General features: G+C 39.7%; 1 protein-coding gene across 2 annotated transcripts in view; it reads left to right on the top strand.

The window, feature by feature from the left end:
- LOC125464965 (AT-rich interactive domain-containing protein 1A-like) overlaps window positions 1-20297 on the top strand; it is a 128335-nt gene that overhangs the window by 45470 nt on the left and 62568 nt on the right. For both annotated transcript variants that reach the window (XM_048557942.2, XM_048557940.2), the window contains exons 3-4: window positions 2804-2917; window positions 3439-3552. In XM_048557942.2, the coding sequence (XP_048413899.1) occupies window positions 2804-2917; window positions 3439-3552 (228 nt within the window). The remainder of the gene's footprint in view (window positions 1-2803; window positions 2918-3438; window positions 3553-20297) is intronic.

Below are 20297 nucleotides of genomic sequence, written 5' to 3'. Positions count from 1 at the left end.
TTTTTTTCCAGCAATATTTACCAGAAGTAGTAATATCTCTACTGTCACTCTGCTAGATTTCTTTAAAATAGTGGAATAAATCAACTGTCATTACCGCATCCATGCTGATCTTCAACACAGGTGCCCTGTAAAGCTGCATGCTCAGTCCCATACGATACTGTGTATACACACACGACTGTGTGGTCAAATTCTGCACTGACTCCATTTACAAGTTTGCTGACGGCACCACTGTTTTGGGCCAGAACTCAAACAACAATTTGAAACATAGGAAGGATATAGAATACTTAACAGCGTGGCGTGAAGATGACAGTCTCTCCAACATCAGCAAAATAAAGTGGCTGGTCATTGACTTCGGGGCACAGAGTAGAGGGCACATACCTGTGTTGAGGTGGAAATGTGGTCATACAGCATGGAAGGAGACTGTGTTTTTGGTCCAACTAGTCCATGCTAACCATAACCCCAAACTATACTAGCCCCACCTGCCTGTGTTTGGCCCCATATCCCTCCAAACATATCTTATTCATGTACTTGTACTTGTACTTGTCCAAATCTCTCTTGGAGAGCTCACCTATTCTAGGGAGTGGCAGTCTGTCCTGGTTTTCTCCCTCTCTCCCTCTCTCCCTCTCTCCCTCTCTCCCTCTCTCTCTCTCTCTCTCTCTCTCTCTCTCTCTCTCTCTCTCTCTCTCTCTCTCTCTCTCTCTCTCTCCCACCCCCACCCCCCAAAAAAATCTTGATACTGTGATCAAGAAAACGCAGCAATGTTGCTCCTTCCTGTGGTGGCTAAGGAGATTTGATATGTCCCTAAAATCACAGTTTTATGAATGTACCATAGAAAGCATCCTATCTGGATGCATGACAGCAGGGGATGGCAACTGCTGTTCCCAAGGCTGAAAGGAACTACGAGTTGTGAGCACAGCCCAGTTCACCATGCAAACCAGCCTCCTATTTATTGACTTCATCTATTCTTGTCACTGCTTCAGGAAGGCAACCAACTGAGTCAAAGACCCATTTCACCCCAGTTATACTCTCTCCTCTTCTATCCAGCAGTTGGTTTTTAAAAAAAAAGTTTATATGTTTGAACTGATTCAAGAACAGCTTCTTCCCCTCTTATCAGAATTTTGAATGGACCCCTCAAATGTTAATGTTGATTTCTCTGCGTCTTCTCAGCAGCTGTAACATTGTATCCTGTTCAGTTAGCATGATGTGCTTGTATAATGTGGCCTGCCTGTAAAGCACGTAAGACAACGCTTTTTGCTATACCTTGTGATAGCAATTCAATTCAAATTAAATTCATCTTGATGAGGGATTTTTATCCTCTAGTTTATTTATTCAAACATTCCTTTTTGAATTCAAAATGTTTATTTTATTTACTTTATCATTTGATATTATGTCTACCTTTTTGTAATATCTTTGAATATTGAAGCACAGCTATTAACGTTCGTACCATCTCTTTTTATTGTTAGCTGTGGTCTTTTCCTGTGTCTTCATTAATGGCCCTATTCCCATCAGTGTTCCTTGGTAATTTTAGTTTTGCTATTCCTCTTTGTTTTCTTAATTGTGTTTTTGACTTTTTCTGTCCAATATCCTTTCTATCCAAGTACTTAATGTATGCCTCTTTCCTTGCCCTCATTTGTTCTGTTGTATACTTTTATCTACAAATTCCCCCGGTGTTTAGTTTGCTCTTTGCTTTATATTTTAACCACTTGGTCTGTTTGAGGTGTTAATTTGCATGTGGTGGACCATGACTCCATCTCTTTCTGTTGTACTGCCTGTTCAGTGTGAGATGTCCCTTCTTCCTGGTAGAGGGGAGACATGACACTCCTTTGCGACTCTTGTTCATGACTGTCTGCCTCCTTTTAACTATAGGATCCCCTGTTGCTACCACAAATGCTGTTTTACCCACTTCATAGTCCTCAGAGTCCTGGTGCATTGGTTTGCATTGTTCCCCAGCACTGTTTACCGTTGACGTTTATAGGTAGCGAGTACATTGGTTGTATTGGTTGGATAGGGCTTACGACTGCATAATAGCCTTCTCAACAGCCATGCTTCCAGATTCCTTATCAGCCAAGTCTTCCCTTCTCTGAACCTAATTTTCCAGGGACAGTGACTATGTTCTGGTTAGAGCTGTCCAGAAATACCTTGCAGACCCTGCCACCGTCTCTCCTCTCCTCCTTCGTACTAAGTTTATGTTTTCAATGTAAGTTAGAGACTGTAGATGGAAGATGTATGTGAAATGTTGTGGTATTTACCCAAGAACAAGTGGGGCAAGTATTGAATGGGGGAAAAAGGAAGTGCATTCATGAGATTCTAGGCATGTAACCTGTCTGTACTACTCTGCAGAGACCACTTTTGCCATAAAAATGGTTTTCAATATACTAAAATTACCATTTCTTTATTCAAAGACAAGAGTGCCCTGTTGAGCCTAATGAGTGTTGCTTTGTAACATTGGATGTGCATTAAGCAGTTTCCAGCATGGAAAGTCAGTCCTGATTGGTGCTGCTGCATATTACCAACACTGGTGCTTGCAGTTGCTTCCTTTCCAATGACACTCTTCTGTGCCTGGCTGGAAGCACTGCTTTGCTACACAGTGCTTGTAACTCTGAGTAAACGCATTTTTAATGCTGTTCAACCAATAACAGAATTTGGGTAACAGTGCTCCTTCAAGTCGAATCAGTTAAGTTCTTTGTTAGTAGATTTTGGTACACGTTTGCATCTGTTTCTGAGTGTGAACTTGAAATATATTTGTATAAGCTATGATGGATCGTGAAGATCACGTTTTCAAATGTTCTTTTCCCCCGTGCAGATGCCTCCATACAACCAGCAGGGTGCAGCCGGTTACTGTCAGCAGGGCCAGACACCATATTACAACCAGCAACAGCCTTCCTATCCTCAACAACAACGGTTCCCAGTACAGCAAGTATGTTCTATGTTAGGCCTTGAAGAAAAACACTTTTCCAATGTCCCATATTTCCAATTCTCATCAGGCATTATTCTGTTGCTTTGACTAATCCATGTACAGAAGGTGAACTCGAAATTCAGCTGGATATTGCTTTTTCTACAATTTATATTTTAATTGGCAACTGTTTGGATTGGCAGTGGTTTAACTGTCACATGTTCTTCCTTGGTTGCTGTATCATTATGCTTATCTTTGCTAGTTATGAAATTGGTTGAGGTATTCCTGCCATTCCAACTCGCATTAGCAGCTACCCGTGATGCTTATTGGAAGAAACAAATAGCTAGAAATTGTTATGGGGTAGCCCCAAGATACTGTATGTTCACCTGTATCTTGTAGCCTGCCTGCATCTCTCAACTCTACAGATGTAATTAACTGACTTGTTACAAGTCAAACTGGTTGAGTTCTGACTTAGCAATAATCCTGATTTTTTTTTTGTACAATCCCAGAATGCTTAGATCTACATTTTTCTTTCTATCCTGTAGCAGGATTTGTCTCAGGAAGCATTTGCCACTCAGACTCCACAGGGGTTGACTTCCAACAAACCCAATCAGGAGGAGCTGACTCTCATGCAGCAGGGACGTCCATCCAGCTTGCCGGTGAGTGCCACCAAGTTCTTGCATCGCTCGCATGGATGTTCAGTTGATGGCAGGTATTTTAATAGATTGGTGCTAGAGTAAGAACTCTAGGTATTTTTGAGGGCAAAGGAAATGGCAACACTGCTGCAGTAAGGAAGATTGGAAGTTGCTGTTTTTCATCTTGTCTTCTTTTCACATTGATTCTCAAAAAAAAATTGATGTATTGTGCAGTGTTTCGGATAAACTGTTTAATGTGCTTCAGATGGAAACTTATGTAGGTTTCATTTAGAGTGGACTTCAAGGATTGGGGTAATTCAACAAGAATTCAGCTCACATTTCAAAGTCAATACATTTCATCCTGTTTTAATATTGCCATTTCAAATATCACTGTTTTAATTTATAATGGAGAATGACTGTAGAAGAAAGTCACTTAATAATTTGTAGTTGTGCTGCTAATGTTGATGCTGCAGTCCCTTCACTGGATGGAAGACTCAATTAGTGTGATGAATTTGCATTGGCAATTTTCATATTTAAATGTGGGCCTAGGAAGTTTGAACAGAAGTTGACATTTTACCCTAATGGGATACTCTGGTGATCTCCTGTCATAGCTCGGTAATGGGCAGAATCCTCAAGACTGACACAAATGGCCAATTCTGCCATTTTTTGCCACAATTGGCAGCAGACTGCACAGAATTTTTTTCCCCCAAGACATTAAAACTTTTATTCTCTCATGGGATGAGTGAGTTCCTGGAAATTTGCTTTTATTTGATGTGCAATATGAATTTTTCTGTGGTTGCGTGCAGTTGTTTGTGTTGTAACATTTCTTCATGAATAATTTTGTAGTGTTAAGGAAAATGTGATTTGGTTGGTTGACAGCAATCTGAATGGGATCTGGTCTTCCAGTTTGAGTGGAATTTCGATAACTTGGAGTTCCTTGAGTATTGTAATGTGAGGTATAATGTACAGTTTTGAAGCTAATGTTATTATTTAGTTCAGTATGCCTATTTGAGTGTTGGGTTGTTATCAGTTCAGTAAGATCAAACATGGTAAAAGGGTAAAGCTTTAAAAGGAGTAGAAGTGCAGAGACTTTGTTCTTGAAAGACTTAGATCTTTAAAAGATGATGGACCACTTCATAAAGCTCTTTTTTCAGAAAAATGATGTAGAGTTTAAATTTTTGGAGGTTGGGAGAATATAAATGTAGAGATAATGTTAATCTTGTACAAACGTGAGTTAGACCATTGTGGCAATAATGGCTAAACTGTTAAGTTGCCACCAGGCCATAGGGGGAAGATGTTAAAACAAGTGTCCAAACTCATGGGCTTAACCTGTTTTTCTAATCGAGCTGTTCAGGATGTAATTACCTACCTCTGGAGTGATGGGACTTGAACCCAGGCCTTCTAGCCCAGAGGTGGGGACACTACCACTGTGCCACAATAATGAGCCCCAATAATGGGCTGAAAACATGGGCTTTGAGGAGTACTGTTAAAGGAAAGGAGATGGGCCAAGACACTGAGACAGCTGTTGGGGGGAGGGGGTGGGGGAAACAGGATTCCAGAATTTAAAGCGAAGGCTAAAAGCATGGCCACTAATGGTCCAAGAGAGACTGAAAGGTCAACTGGAGGAGATTAATAGTGAGCAACAGCAAAGTCATAGAGGAAACTTAACACAAGCACGAAAATTTTAAAAAGTTATTGTGATCTAGGCATCAGTATGTGTGCAATGGATGAATGAATTTTGTATGAATTAGGATATGGGGAACAGTCTTGGATGAGATCAGATTTGAGGAGGATAGCTGGTGGAGATCAGCTCAAAATTGTTGGGATGTTTTAGTTTGAAGATGACATGAGCCTATTTTCTGTTGCAGCTCAGCCGTGATATGATGGAGGAATTGACCAGTGTAATGGAAGTGCAAGTTAGAGAGCTTCACCTCATTGCTTCTCATGACCACCTGCCATCTCAAAATTCTTTGCATCTAATCGAATACATTTGAAGTGTAGTCACTATCAGAATGAAGGAATCACAACAGGCAGTATGCTCACAAAACTGTCAGGAATAACAATGTGATAATGACCAAATTGCTGTTTTTTGATAACTTGAGAGATAAATATTGACCAGGACTAGTGATGGTTCTTGTGATGGATAAGGTAGGTGGTTGGTAGCACAAATCATGGTTTAAAAAGTGGCTGCGATTGCAGATTGGTCCAGTTCAGCTTCAGAAAGTGGCTTGGCAGAGTAATGGAATTGGTGACACTGGAAGATGGAGACTGAACATTGTAGTGCGAATGCTCTGGCCTTCAGACCTCAGCAAAATGGTCGACTCTTGGCTGGCTTCTGGGACGTCCTTGCAAGATATTGTATCAAACAGCTACAGAAAGTTCAGTAATGATACTGGACAGCTATTTTGCATTAGATTCAATTTCGAGAAGACATGGCCTGCTAACTCAAAAACCATGGCAAAATTGGAATTGCCGTCTCTTGGACTAGTCAAGCCGTAATCTGATACAGGCAAGGTTTAATGAGAATGCCTGTTATGCAGTGTTGCTGACTGTTGTACCACTCTTGTGTATCTCCTGTCGTGTTCACAGGGCCTTGGTACTAAGTGAGACTTCCGTTTCTGTTGAAAAGAGTAGCTGTCTTGCACTACTAATCAAACTGGCTGAGTGCTGGAAGACATGGCTACCATAGTGGGCTTGTGGCAGGTGGTCTGGGCAATAATTGCTGACCTTCCCAACAATATCTAAATCCAGCAAACGAATGAATGAATGCATATGGAACTGACGAAGGGAGGTGTGTGTATGCCAAAATAAGAGAATTAATCCTTGGGTGGGCATACTGTAAAAAGGTGGAAGATGATTTATTGCAGGAAGTTCTCTTGCTATGACTGGATAGGTAAGAATGGACCCAGGAGGTGCCCTGTCCAGATGAACAATGAAAATAGGGTAATGGAGGTTGGTGTGAAAATCTGCTATAAGTTGGAGGTACAGAAAGTTCTGGGTGAAGTGTGTGTAGTAAAGCATGATCAGAGGAAACCAATTTGTGTTTAAATTAATAGTTAAGGGGGGCATTTCTGAAGAGACTATTTTCAGAAATTTGCTTTCCTCATGGCTGAAGCCTTGAAAATACCGCTGTACAGAAGGGGAGAGTCCTTCTCTTTGAGTGATGTGGCACTATGCTTTGTGCTCTCAAGCCTCTGCTACTACTTCTGTCGTTATCCTCTCTTTGAGAGGATTTTACATCTGTTTCTGCATTCCCTTCTCTGGTGCCCAAATGCTTTTCTTAATGCACTAGAACGTACCAAGGCGGTTGCCCTGTTTCATGACTAACCCAGAAGTTGGTCAATAGTGATTTTCTGCTGACTTTTTTTGAGCCCTGTCATCTGGAGATCAAAATTCAGTGATATCCCACAGATTCTTGTTGCTCTTGGGCACGTGTCTCTAATTTGTTGTTTTCTTCTTGAAGGTATTTGCTCCACAATTACAATTGATTTTGCAACTGATGATATGAAACAACTAGCTAAAATGACATGCTTCACTAATGTTTACTCCTCAACCTACTGACATAATTCTGGCTCCCAAGTTCTGCTTCTCAGCTTTAGGATTGGGATAATGAGTTGGCAGTACTGACCGTGTATTCAACTTTGAATTACTCTGCAGATGTTTCCAAATGCAGTGTGTTTAAATAGTTCAGTCAGTGTGTAATTCTTGTGTTCACCTGTGGACATGGGTGTTGCTGGCTGTGCCAGCATTTATTGTTGTTCCTTAGTTTCCCTTGAGCAGATGGTGAGTTGCCACCTTGAACCACTCCAGGCCTGGTGGTATTGGTAGACACAGTGCCATTAGAGAGGTAAACACACTATTTTGACTTGGCAATAGTGAAGGAAAGGCAGTGTTTTCAAGTCAGGGTAGTCATGGCTTGGAGGGAATCTTGCAGGTGGTGGTGCTCCCATATATGCACTGCCTTTGTCTTTCTAGATGGAAATGGTTGTGGGTTTGGAAGGTGCTGTCTGAGGATTTTTGAATTTCTACGGTGCAGCTTGTTGGTAGTGCACACTTGCTGCTGAGCATTGGTGAAGAGACTGGATGTGGAGACAGTCAAGTGAGCTGGATGGTGCCTTGAGTGATGTTGGAGCTGCATTCATCCAGACTTTGGGGATTCAGGTGAGTAACTCCCTGAATAATTCCTAGCCTCTGACCTGCTCTTGTAGCTACTGTATTTATAGCATAAACTGAAGTTTTGAATTACTCTGCAGTTGTTTCCAAATGCTGTGTATTTAAATAGTTCAGTGAATGTGTAATTCTTGTGTTCACCTGTGGACATGACACTTAGATGGACTGTTGCTGGAGATGGTCATTGCCTGACATTTGTGGTGTGAATGTTACTTGTCACTTTTCAGAACAAGGTCGAATATTGTCCAGGTCTAGTTGCATTACTGGACACAGCTTATTTTTAACTACCCAACTGTTGATTATAATTAGTTTTTCTGGAGCTGCAGCCGAAGCTTTCCAATGAAAATGGATTGTGTTACTGCTGGTAAGTTGTTTGCTATAATCCAGCCTGTTTCCCAGGTGCAACGATACAAAGGGGAGGGGAGTTTAAAGTTTGTGTTTGCACTGTTCTGAAGGGGAATTCGCACACTCTTGAGATTTCTGATACTGCCTTTGCTGAACTAAAACTCTCGATTGATACGTTGGTGGAGAGTTTTATTCGATCTTCCCAGACTGTCACCCATTTTAGAATTTAAATACTTTTGGTGGAGAAGCTGAGTTATTTGGTTTAGTGTCCTCTGCCTCAGTAATGTTGCTGGATTTGCAAGTGAGGAGAAATGTCTCGCTGTGGGGAAAAATGGTTTTGTGTGTTTGGAGAGGTGAAAGCTATTTGCTGACTGGTGATTAGCAAATACAGCACTTTAGCATTTGAAAATAGGTGTAACATAACTGTTGCTGACAGCTTATAAATGTGTTAGGTGTTGAAGGTGTATCTTTTTCTTTGTTACTGCAGGGTTATCATATGTAAATATTTAACTTTTAGATTTATTATAAGAGTTTGTGTCCCATAATCACCATTGCTCTTCAGTGGCTTCTGTATACAGAAATATGAGATTTGAAGTAATGTTTAATTTGCTGTACGTTGTGTCGTGCGCATCCGGTTTGTTAAATATTTCTTGTATCTCAATGTAGTGAGTGCTGGTGTTATTTGGCAGATATTTGAATAAATGGTCCAGAACCTGAGGCTGACTTTACAGGGAATTCCTCACTTCTGGGGCTATTTCAGTAGATGCAGTCTCTGGCTAGAGAGAACAAGCCAACCAAATTCTGGTTTGTAGTCTGCTTATTGTATACATTGTAAAGTTTCATAGTTTTCTATACATTGAGCTGGGTGCTTGGTTGTAAATTGACTGTGCACTGATACTTAGTGGGGGCCTGCTTCCTGTTACTATTCTAGTGACTTTGTTCAGGGCCTCGCTTCCTGTTTGTATTTGGTTATGCTGTGTCAGGGCCCAAGCATCCTGTTTGTGTTATGCCTTGATGGGGGCCTGGTGTCCTGTTTTACTGAGCTTGGTATTTATTTTCTGACAGTTTTAGAAAAAAAATTCAGTATGTTACCTAAAGTGCAAATAATTTTTGTTACATCTGCTTCTACCTAAGAGCTGTTGCCTTCAGAATATTGAGCACCTTCCAATTGAGAACTTAGTGTTGTGTCAAAGGCTGTTTTAATAAGTTTATATATTCACACACAAGGCCATGAACCACTGATCTGTTGGACTGTTACTGTTCTGCCCATAACGTTCCTTGCACCAATAATTTTAAAATATCAACAATTCAAACCAGCAATTGATTGAGGCATTAAATCCTTGTTTGGGATTTTGGGGATTAGTTGCAGAGGTCCCTTCAGGTTTTGGGGCAAGTGATTATTTTTATGATTTTGACCAGCAAAGAGTAAATGTTCTGTTGATTTTGGGATAGAGTAGAAGAGAAGGAAAACAACTTCAGCCATTTAAAACATTAGAATACAGCTATTAGTTTCTAAATGATGACCAAAGAATGCCACCCATTTTTTTTCTTTCTCCTGGTCTCTTGTTCAGACACAGATCCATAGACAAGAGTAATTCCTCAACCAAGCAGTCTGTCTTTTTGTACTGGCTAGCTGTTTAACTGTGGAGGGTGGACTTGGAGTTATATGGTGCGTAAACAGGTTGTTCAGTCCAACTTGTCTTGGTCAACAAGATAACCTAAACTGATTTTGTTTCACTTGCCACCCTTTTAGATTAGATTAGATGAGACTAGATGAGATTACCTACAGTGTGGAAACAGGCCCTTCGGCCCAACAAGTCCACACCGCCCCTTGAAGGATCCCACCCAGACACATCGCCCCATAACCCACACACCCCTGAACACTACGGGCAATTTAGGATAGCCAATCCACCTAACCTGCATTAAATCCTTGTTTGGGATTTTGGGGATTAGTTGCAGAGGTCCCTTCAGGTTTTGGGGTAAGTGATTATTTTATGATTTTGACCAGCAAAGAGTAAACGTTCTGTTGATTTTGGGATAGAGTAGAAGAGAAGGAAAACAACTTCAGCCATTTGGACTGTGGGAAGAAACTAGAGCACCCGGAGGAAACCCACGCAGTCATGGGGAGAATGTGCAAACTCCACACAGACAGTTGCCCGAGGCTGGAATTGAACCCGGGTCCTTGGCGCTGTGAGGCTGCAGTGCTAACCACTGAGCCACTGTGCCGCCCCTGGGAAAAAATACCTTTTAAACCCTTCCTATTTATGTACCCTTCCAGATACCTTTGAAAAGTTGTAGCTGTACGTGCTGCCACTGTCTCTGGCAGTTCGTTCCATATAATTATCATCCTCTGCGTGGAAACGTTGCCCCTTTCACCTTAAACCTACGCTCTCAAGTTTCTCACTCCCCTACCTGGGCTATTCACCCTATCCATGTCTGTCGTAGAATGTTTGTGTGAGCAGTTCACCCTTAATACAAGCTGGTTGGGTAATCATTTTTCTGGATGGTTGAAGAATAATTCACGGTTAGCATCTGTTTCCATTGTGTAAATTTATTGATGGTCTTAGAACCCACATCCACTCTTGTGGAATCAGCTTTTTTCAAGCAATGCGAATGTTGATGTGAATGAATTCTTACACCCATGGCAACAGTTCAAGTTGATTGGGGTATAGAATAAGATATGGGCAAGGGGAAGACGATGGCCTTGTGGTATTAACACTGGTCCTTTAACCTAGAGACCTAGGTATTTTTTGGAACCCAGATTCGAATCCCACATGGCAGATGTGGAATTTGAATTCTAAATATCTGGAATTAAGAATCTAATGGTGACCATGAATCCATTGTTGATTTATTGGAAAAACCCATCTGGTTCATTATGGTCCTTACCTGGTATGGCCAGCATGTGACACCAGATCCTCAGCAATGTTGTTGACTCTCAACTGTTCTAAAAGCAATTAGGATGGGCAATAAATCCAGTCTGGCCAGCGATGCCCTCATCCTGTGCTTGGAAAAAAGGAAACAAATGTAGGTATATGCTTCGATGAAGATGAAATCTTGGAATAGTTTTCACTCTTGTATTTAGCTGTCTGTAGTATAGATATTCTGTTATTTCTAGGTTTCTATGATTAAAACTGTTGAAACTGAAAATAAAGGGTCAAAACCTCAACTATTTCCATTGAATAAAAACGACCTTTTACTCTGTACTTTAAACTTGTGTGTTGGACATGAGAATTGATGACAGTAGCTAACAGTTCCATTGAGGGAAAACTATTTAAAGTTAGGGGACATTGGAAATGTGGGCTAGTGTGTGAGTGAGAGGTTTTAAAGAACGATTCACACATTGTGGGATCAAGGTTGCCAAACAGTCTTGGAGTGATTAGTGGTGAGGAAGGAAGTAGGTGTTAAAGGATGTTTTTGGGCTTCCTGCAGCGTTAATGATCTCTTTCTGCAGTAATTTACTCTGCTGCTGACCTCTGACCTCCCGTGAACAGCAAGGCATGTGCCACTGTCGACTGTGCAATAAGTATTGTTGCCGTGGCAATTTGCTGACCCAATTCGATGTGTCAGCTTTGAAAATGCATTGTTTTCGTTTACTGAGAACATTACCCTGACTGCAAGTCTCAGACTGTAACCATCAAGGGCAATTAAGTGTAAATTTGTACTGATATTTTACTGTTCATTTTTGGGAAAATCCAAAGTATGAAAATTAAATGTTTGTCAACGGTTCGCCCTTTACCACCCTTTATCTTTTGTCTAGATGGTTGCACTGTTAGCTTCCATTTCAGTTGTGAAAATTTATTAATGACCATTTTAAATCATAGGTTCACTCTGCGTGAAAAATGTTGATTCCATTCATGTGGATGTTGATGTGGTTTAACCAAATACCTTAATTTTTTGTTTTGCAAAGTCTACTTACTATAATGGCTTTAATTTGCTTCAAAATTGTTAAATTTGATTGAGAAGTTCCACAGGGTTCTTTTACTGAACTGGGGCCTTCCGATTTCATTTTGCTCTGACTAAATGTGCCAGTTCTGGTCAGCTGCTGCTCAGAATGTGTGTGCAGTTGCTGTGGAAAATTAGATTTCTGCTATTTAAATTGTAAATGCTTGTGGGTGTAACCAATGGTTAAGGTCAAATGGTGATTGGGTTTGGAAAAAATATATCTTGTCCTAGGCTTACAGTTCCTCTGAAGAGATGGTACTTGTTCTGTATTGAAATGGATGGTAGGAGAATTCCATTTTAAGGAAATATTGCTAATGATTCTTTAAATCTGTGCAGTTTCAAGCCTATCAAAAGCAATTCTTCGAGCTGAGTTATAGGTTGACTTTTACATTGTTGTAAATGGCTGCTGTCCTATCCACAGCCAGCAAGGTACATTGATATATTCCTCCATGCAAATGGTTAGTGTTATTAAGCTGTGAATTTGAGAAAAGCTTTAAATAAAAGGGGTTCTGAGCTGGTTAATACTTGTGTTGTAATGAATATGCAGCTTGTGAACAAACACTTGACGATTCGCATCCACCTAGCTGGTATTTTTGAAGAGGATTTGTTCGAGAAATTGTTTATTACAGAGCTTGATTTCCATTATACTACCATATAACCGCTTTTTCCTGTGTTTTTGAGAATTTATACCACAGATGAATCAGTTGTGAATGACCAAACTTGTGTCCACAATGTTTTACGATATAAACTAATTTTCTTCTTGCCTCTCCAAAAGGCGTAGGAAAATTTACATTTTTAAATGATGAGGTGGTGACACAAGTGAAAGTTGTTCTTCGTATTTTGAAACTTCCTTTGTTAAAATGTACTTTACCTGCTTCAACTGATCTGCATTCAGTTAGATGTCTGCGATTAAGTTTGAGTTGCTGTCCACTATGAAACCTGTTCCATCCTCGTTTTTGCTTTATCTGCGCTTTAGCTACAACATGAATCATTTGTCTACACAATTGACTTTGAGGTGTTAGTATGTGCCTAGGGGTTATATTTGGGCTTTCAGTGAAACTTCCAGGTTTGTGCTCCCATGCTTGAATTTTAATTAATTTCACAGCCTGGGTCTGTTACTTTGCCATGCTAATTCCCTCTGTTATGTTCTAACAATTTTTAACAGAAGCTGTGTGATTTCGTCCTTGAAGCCTGTTGTGCCATTAATTTCATTTTTGGTTGTGTGCTTAACTCCATTTACTCATTGTTGCTCTTAACATCTCTTAGATTGTTATTGCACAAAGATGTTTTTATCAATCGGACTTGAAAATTTGCTTCCACTGTGATTTGAGGAATTGTTTTAGATTTAGCACCTTGATTAAATCATCCCTCAATCATTTATAAACTCTAAGGAACACAGGCCAACTTGCTTTGGCACATGTATATTGCATCTGCTCCAAGGTGAGCATAGCTTTCCTGAGGTGGAGGTTACTCTACTATTATTCCAGAAAGTCTGTATAAAACTGAATTATAAGTTCTCCTCTAAATGTCAAAATCCTAGTAATTATTTTGAGTATTGTTTAAATTTGTCAGTGGCTGTTTCTGTGTCACCAGTTTAAATCAATTTGCTGCTTCACAGGTCTTTTACCAGAAAAGAGAGACCCCACGTGAACGCCATCTGCCATATTTTTACCCACACGTTTAGCTTCTTTATCCTTTCGCCTAACATTTCACAATTTGCATTGTGTCCCACCTTGGGGTTATCTTCAGACTTGGATGTATTATCCCTCCGTCTGGGACAGGTGAACATCTTAGGTGCTGGTTGAGATCCCCCTCTTTCCCCTCTCAAATAATGGATTGATATTCACAAGTTTCCATCCAACAGCACAATTCCTGAAACACAATTCTGGAAGAATTGTCCAACATAAGCCATTTCCTCAGCAATTTCAACTCCTTGAGTTGGAAACCATTGCATTTTTGGATTGATCTATCTTATTTTCTCGGTTACCATCTTTAAAATAAATTCTTGCAGAGTTCCTTTTTAGATTACATTGTGGGGAGGCAGGAGAATATCAATAATATCCCAGGACTATTAAACTAGAGACCTGTACTCTGGTTCTGGGGCCATGAGTTTGAATCCTGCCACGGCAGGTGGTAAAATTTGCATTTAGCAAAAATCTGGAATGCCTACTGGCCACTATCTAATCATGTTGGTTGTTTAAATCCATTCTGATTTCCTAGTGTTCTTTCAGGAAGGTAATCTGATGTTCCTTTCCTGACATGCTCTACATAAGACCCACAGCACTATGATTGATTCTTAACAGCCCTCTGAAATGGCCCCTGCAAGCTACTGATTTCAAGGGGAAAATCGGTATGGGCAGTAATGCTGGCAAAGTCAGTGGTGGCCACATTTCACAAATAAATAATGAAGTAATTTGTCCTCTCTCTAGTGTGAAAATTTATACTGATCATTAATTTGCCAAGTGTGTCATTTTCTTACAATCAACTATCATCTCTTCCATTGCTGAGAACTGGCTGATCTTTGTCCAGCACTGCAAAGTGTATCCGTGCAGCATTTGTTCGGATGATCAGCCATTAAATAGTTTGAAGTTACATGAATTACTTTGCTTTCCCCAATTAATCTTGGTTTGATATGTTAGTTGATACACAAATACATTCAAATGCTAATTTCTGAAATCTCAAATCCATACTTTGGAACATGTGCCATTTAGTTCAGAAATAGTGCTTTTGCCACTTGCTCTACAGGCTTTGCCAATGTGACAAATTGGAGTTTACAGCATCCTTTGACACTGGTGTATTTGGTTTAAATGAATGATAAATTCATTAAATTGTTCTGATGACTGTTGGTAAATAATTAAACAATTAGAAGTTATTTGAAATGTTTTGATTTTTGGTAATTGCTTCACTTATTGTCCTGTGAGAAATTGATTTCTGACTCTGCAAGCTGAAGTCTTTGTTTGTAGTGAATGTACTGCTGCCTTGGAAGGAATGTGGATATCCAGTGGAATCTACAGGTTGAAAAACTAGTCAGTGCATAGTGACATGTGTTGTGATTGTTTTTTCTGTTAATGTCATGGACTACAGATGCCTAAGAGAATGCCTGATCAGTGGCTTTAATGTTATTCTACTGCTTTCCTGGAGGAGCTGCTATTCTTGTTTAGATTGCAGCTGTCTCATACCTCAACATAATATCTAATGTTAGAGTATTGGTGGCTGGTTTTACTGGTATGAGGATGACAGGACACCGATGTCCTGGCTTACTGTGTGGGCAAGTGTAATTTCTAGTGGAGATGCCGACCAATGATCAAACACCCTGATTTCTCCTTTCCTGGGAACATGAAGCTGACTGTAGTGCCCCTGCCACATGCCACTCTGAAGGCATATTTTGTAATCAATTTAGACTGTATAAAATGTTTTCAACCCATGAGCAACTGCAAGGCCTGTGTGAAGTGTTTGTGTTTACTGTTGTTTTTATATTAGCAAAAGGAAATAGCTTGAAGTAATAGTACAGAAAGTGCCTCTGGCTTCTATCTTGAGAGAAGTGAAATATTCTGGCCTATCTTTCCTGTTAGGTGTATCCTCACATTCAAAGTTATTTTTGTATTTACTCCAATGTCTCCAAACTCTATAAATATAGGAACTCAACTACAGAATATTCTAAATTTGATGTCACCAAAGTTTAATGCAAGATTAACGCAATTTACAGAGGAATAGAATTGCAAAGTAGAAAAGTATAACAACATTATAAATAAACAAAAGAGCACTCAACCTTGCTTTGAACTATGCAGCAAACCACGAAAGCACAAGTCAGTGCCAGAGATGATAGGAACTACAGATGCTGGATAATCTGAGATAACAAGGTACATAGCTGGATTAACATAGCAAGCCGAGCAGGAAAGCTGACATTTTGGGTCTTTCTGAATCATTTCTGAAGAAGGGTCTAGGCCTGAAACATCAGCTTTCCTGCTCCTCTGCTGCTTGGCCTGCTGTGTTCATCTAGCTCTACAATTTTTTTATCTCAATCAATGCTAGCCTGTCTGGTGTACCACTTTCTGTGACATCTCCTCAAACTTCTTGTGTTAATCAAATGGGAGTAGTTAAAATTATGAAAAATTGTTTTTGTTTCTCAATGTGTATATTTATATTGCATCTTTCGAATAGTAAAATTTTAAATGTCTGGGCATTTCACAGACAAGTAAAAACAAATGATGCCACCAGGCTACATTAGGGGATTTTAGAGTAAGTAAATAAAAGTTTAGTCAAAGGAGGGAAATGAGGTTGAGGGGTGGTGAAACTTGGGGAGAAAATTTCAGAGCTTACAAAGGTTTGAGCTCAAAGGAAGATTTTGAAGCTCATGAAGTCTTAAGAAACTCGGCATGCCACTTTCTCATTTAAGTTCAGTTGTTTGAGAAGTCAGCATTGGAGGAACACTGAAAAATCAAAGACTAGCAGGTTAGAGGATGAACCTGGAGATGGGGAGGGGTTGAGCCATGGATCCATTTTGAAAAATGGTGTGAATCTTAAAACGTTTCTAATGAAGAACAAGTGTAAGTCACCAAACACAAGGGTGGTCTGAGTTAGGACATGGGCAGCATAATTTTATATGGCATGTTTATGATATAGACTGTGGAGGCTGACCATAAATAGATAAGTCGAGAGGCAAGAATGAGGACTTCAGCTGATAAATTTGAGGTAGGAGTTGAGCCCAGTGATTATGTGGAGGTGGAAATGGGCTATCTTAGTGCGGATGGATGAATGAGGTCAGAAGCTCATCTTGGTCAAGTGTGACACTAAGGTTGTGAACAACTCTGTTCAGTTTCAGACAGTTACCAGCGGAGAGATGCTCCTGGTGGCTAAAGGGTGGAGTTTGCAGTGATGCCCAAAGATACTGGCTGTAGTTTCCCCTTATTCATAGGGAAGAACTTTCATTTACCTGTTAGTGGATGCTGGGCAAACAGGTCAACAATTCAGACACGGGAAGAGGTGAGATGGTATTGGTTCTACAACTAGAACCCTCTGGGACAGGAGGATATGATTGAATAGGAACTCAAAATGAGGGGGATTTGTTTTTTTAAATGCTGGCTTTTTTACCTTCTTTGTTCTTTGTTCACAAATGAGGATAATCAGCCTATATTTGGAAATGAGAGATCACATTGAGGGACTGCACATCATAGCACCTCAGCCAGAGTAACCAGTTGCTGTCCTAGTCGCTACTTGCCACAAACTTTCCCAGTATTTCTGTGCGTATAAGTGTACATTTGTCCATTTGACCATATGTGGCTTTTAACTGTTGGGACTTTTCGTCTTAGCCTGAATTGGTTTAAAATCGGGTTTGAGAAGCAGTAGTAGTGTACTACATTTCCTACTGTTGAGCTAGTATAGAATTTTTCAGTCTGGTATAAATGAGTGAGAAAGGAGAATATATTGCAGGATGGTGATGTCCCTGAATGATTAAATTTAAATAGACCTGGATGTGAGTTTGCTCGCTGAGCTGGAAGGTTAGTTTTCAGAACAGGAAATGACATCACCAAACACAGGAAATGACACCACCAACCCAAGGAAACCTAACCAGATAAATAGAAAACGGGACATAACACCAGCGCTTTGTCGGAGGCTGACTGTTATCTAGAACGGTGACGAAACGTCTGAAAACTAACCTTCCAGCTCAGCGAGCAAACTCACATCCAGAACCTCAACCTGAGCTACAAATCTTCTCAAAACGCGTTAAATAGACCTGTTGTTTGGTATCTTAGGCTGTATTTGGGACTGAAGTGGTAGCCATATAGGAATATTAATGAATCAATTGACACTTTTATTTTTGGAAATTCTGCCTGTGGAAGCATGTTGAAATAGACTGGGGCTTGCTGTTCTTAGCATCAAGCCTGCTTATGGCTTTGGTCATGCAGCTAACTGTATCTTATGAGGAATGACCCTGGGAATGGAAATCCATTTGGGTTGTATCCACATAGTTTATTGCACACCAGTGTTTCAGGAAATTGTTGCCAGGTCATTGTTTATCACAAGCACGACATGAATCTTGCCCTCCAAGTTAGTGCATGTTTATAAGCCCACTAAATTCTATTAGACTTCATTTTGAAATTAATGACCACCTCCCTTTTGTGTTGAAAGGAACTGTTTTATTTGATGTTCTTAACATTGAACCTGAAAGTCACAACTCAGTAATTGCTTTGAGCTTTAACTAATATCTTTTGGATAGCTCCTCTAATAAAGCTGACTATTTGGAATATTTGAAAGTGGTCATCTATTCCTTATTGTAAAGAAAAAGTTGTATTTGTGAAGTATTTCTGGTAGGAAATGATGAGCCTAAATTGTCAGAGTAGAAGTGATGGACTCTGAATCCTGCATCCCTTTTGCAACCTTTGATCACTTAACATGATCCAAAGAGAGGATAGTCAATCTGGCATTTTTGACAGAAGTTGAGTGATTTTGGATTTTCTTGGTGTAGTGTTAAGCTGCAGGAAATGTTGACTCTTCAATTATTTAATTCCTAGTAAGATGGTGATGGTAGTGAATTGAAAGAAGTGTGGATAGATAAAGCTAGAAGCAGCTATGTTATCTAGGTGATGTTACTGAAGGGTAGCCTATAGATGAAAGAAATGGAGGCCATGGATGATTACTTGTTAGAGTTGAGCATATGAAAGTACAGGAATCAGATTGTACCCTCTTTGAGCCAATTATACCATTTATTTTGATCATGGCTGATTTAAACATTGACTTGCTTATTCATTTTTGTTTCATAGTGCTTGGTACTGTTATTTAATCCGGGATCTATTGTTCTTGGTCTTGAAATCTTAATTTGACCCCAGCATCTAGAGCCTTTTGGAAGGAGAGAATTCACTATTCCAATGCTCCTTTTATGAAGATATGCTTCCTGAATTGCATGACCTGAATATTTAAAATTGCCCTTTACTTGTTGCCTATGTTGTAGCAAATTGCTTTACTAATTTATCCTATATAATTCTTCAATTTTTTTTTAAAAAAGCTGATTGATCTCTTATCAATCTTCTCACCCTGGTTTGTCCACTCAATCTTGTAACTTTAAGTTTTCAGTCTTTGGTACTATTCCGTGAATCAGTGCGGTAATCCTCCAAAGTCAGTATATTCATCCTGGGGCATGATGTCCATGTTGAAAGAAATACACTTGTTGGGATCTGACCAAAGTTCTGTTCAACTGGAACATCACTTTATTTGTTCCAGCTGTCTTGAAATTACACCAACATTCCAGTAGTCATTTCTATTTGCTTTTTGTACCTATCATTTTTATCCTTTGGAGTCCCAATCTGTCTTCTCCTTTACACTTCTTTTCTCATTTAGAAATATTCCAGTTTATATTTTTATAATTTGGAAGCAAGTAACTTCACACTTTCTCTGCCATAGGTTTTCCTATTTATTCGGACTTGATTATTAGTTCAGAAAGTTGTTGACATTCAAATCCTTTTACTTGATTCCTAAATGTGATATATTTAGCAATTCATTGGAAGTATAGTAATTTGTTACAGTTAAATGAATTTAGTAATCTGCATTCCACTCTGAACATCCTGGTGTAATGTTTTTTATTGGCAACTGTATCTTGAGAGGATGCAGCTTGTCACTGAGCCCCTATGTGGCCTAGAGTTTTGAAGTCTGTGTTTATGTTTGGCTTAAAGTAACAGACTGTGGATGCTGCAGCGCAAACGCAATGCTGGTGAAACTCAGCAGGTCTGACCATTAATGTTCCAGTATGACTCCTTTACAGAGAAATTGAAGAGTCATACTGGACTTGAAACATCAATTCCTGTTTCTCTCACCATGGATGCTGACACACCACCTGTGTTTCTCCAACATTGTGTTTTGTTTTATATTTTGCAATTTGGGAGTTCAAGATAGGTTGCAACTAATATCACAACTGGTGTGTGTATGCAAACTGCTGAAGGTGACAGGACAAGTTGAGAAGATAATCCTTGGTGTCAAGTGGGGCTGCAGAGGTGGTTGTGCTAAACTTGATAAATCACTGGCTAGCCTGAGGCAGCTTGCATTTATAATAAATAAAAACAAAGTGCTGGGTAGGTTTGAAACATTAACTCTTTTTCCTCTATGCAGATGCTGCCGGATTTGCTGAATTTCTGCAATGCCTTTGTTTTTGTTTCAGATCTCCTGGCATCCTCAGTTCTTTGTTTTATTTTTGCATGTATGTTATGTTTTGTGTAGTAAAATGTTCTCATTTCACAACTTGAAACTATAGGATTCAATGAAAGATGTCATGAGTTTCTGGCCCAGTGTCATGGGACTACAGAACCATAACTGTCAAAATG

Source organism: Stegostoma tigrinum, chromosome 24 (genome assembly GCF_030684315.1).
Source record: "Stegostoma tigrinum isolate sSteTig4 chromosome 24, sSteTig4.hap1, whole genome shotgun sequence".
Classification (NCBI taxonomy): Eukaryota; Metazoa; Chordata; class Chondrichthyes; order Orectolobiformes; family Stegostomatidae; genus Stegostoma; species Stegostoma tigrinum.
The sequence above is the reverse complement of the archived record's forward strand: the minus strand, read 5'-3'. Positions and strand labels throughout refer to the sequence as shown.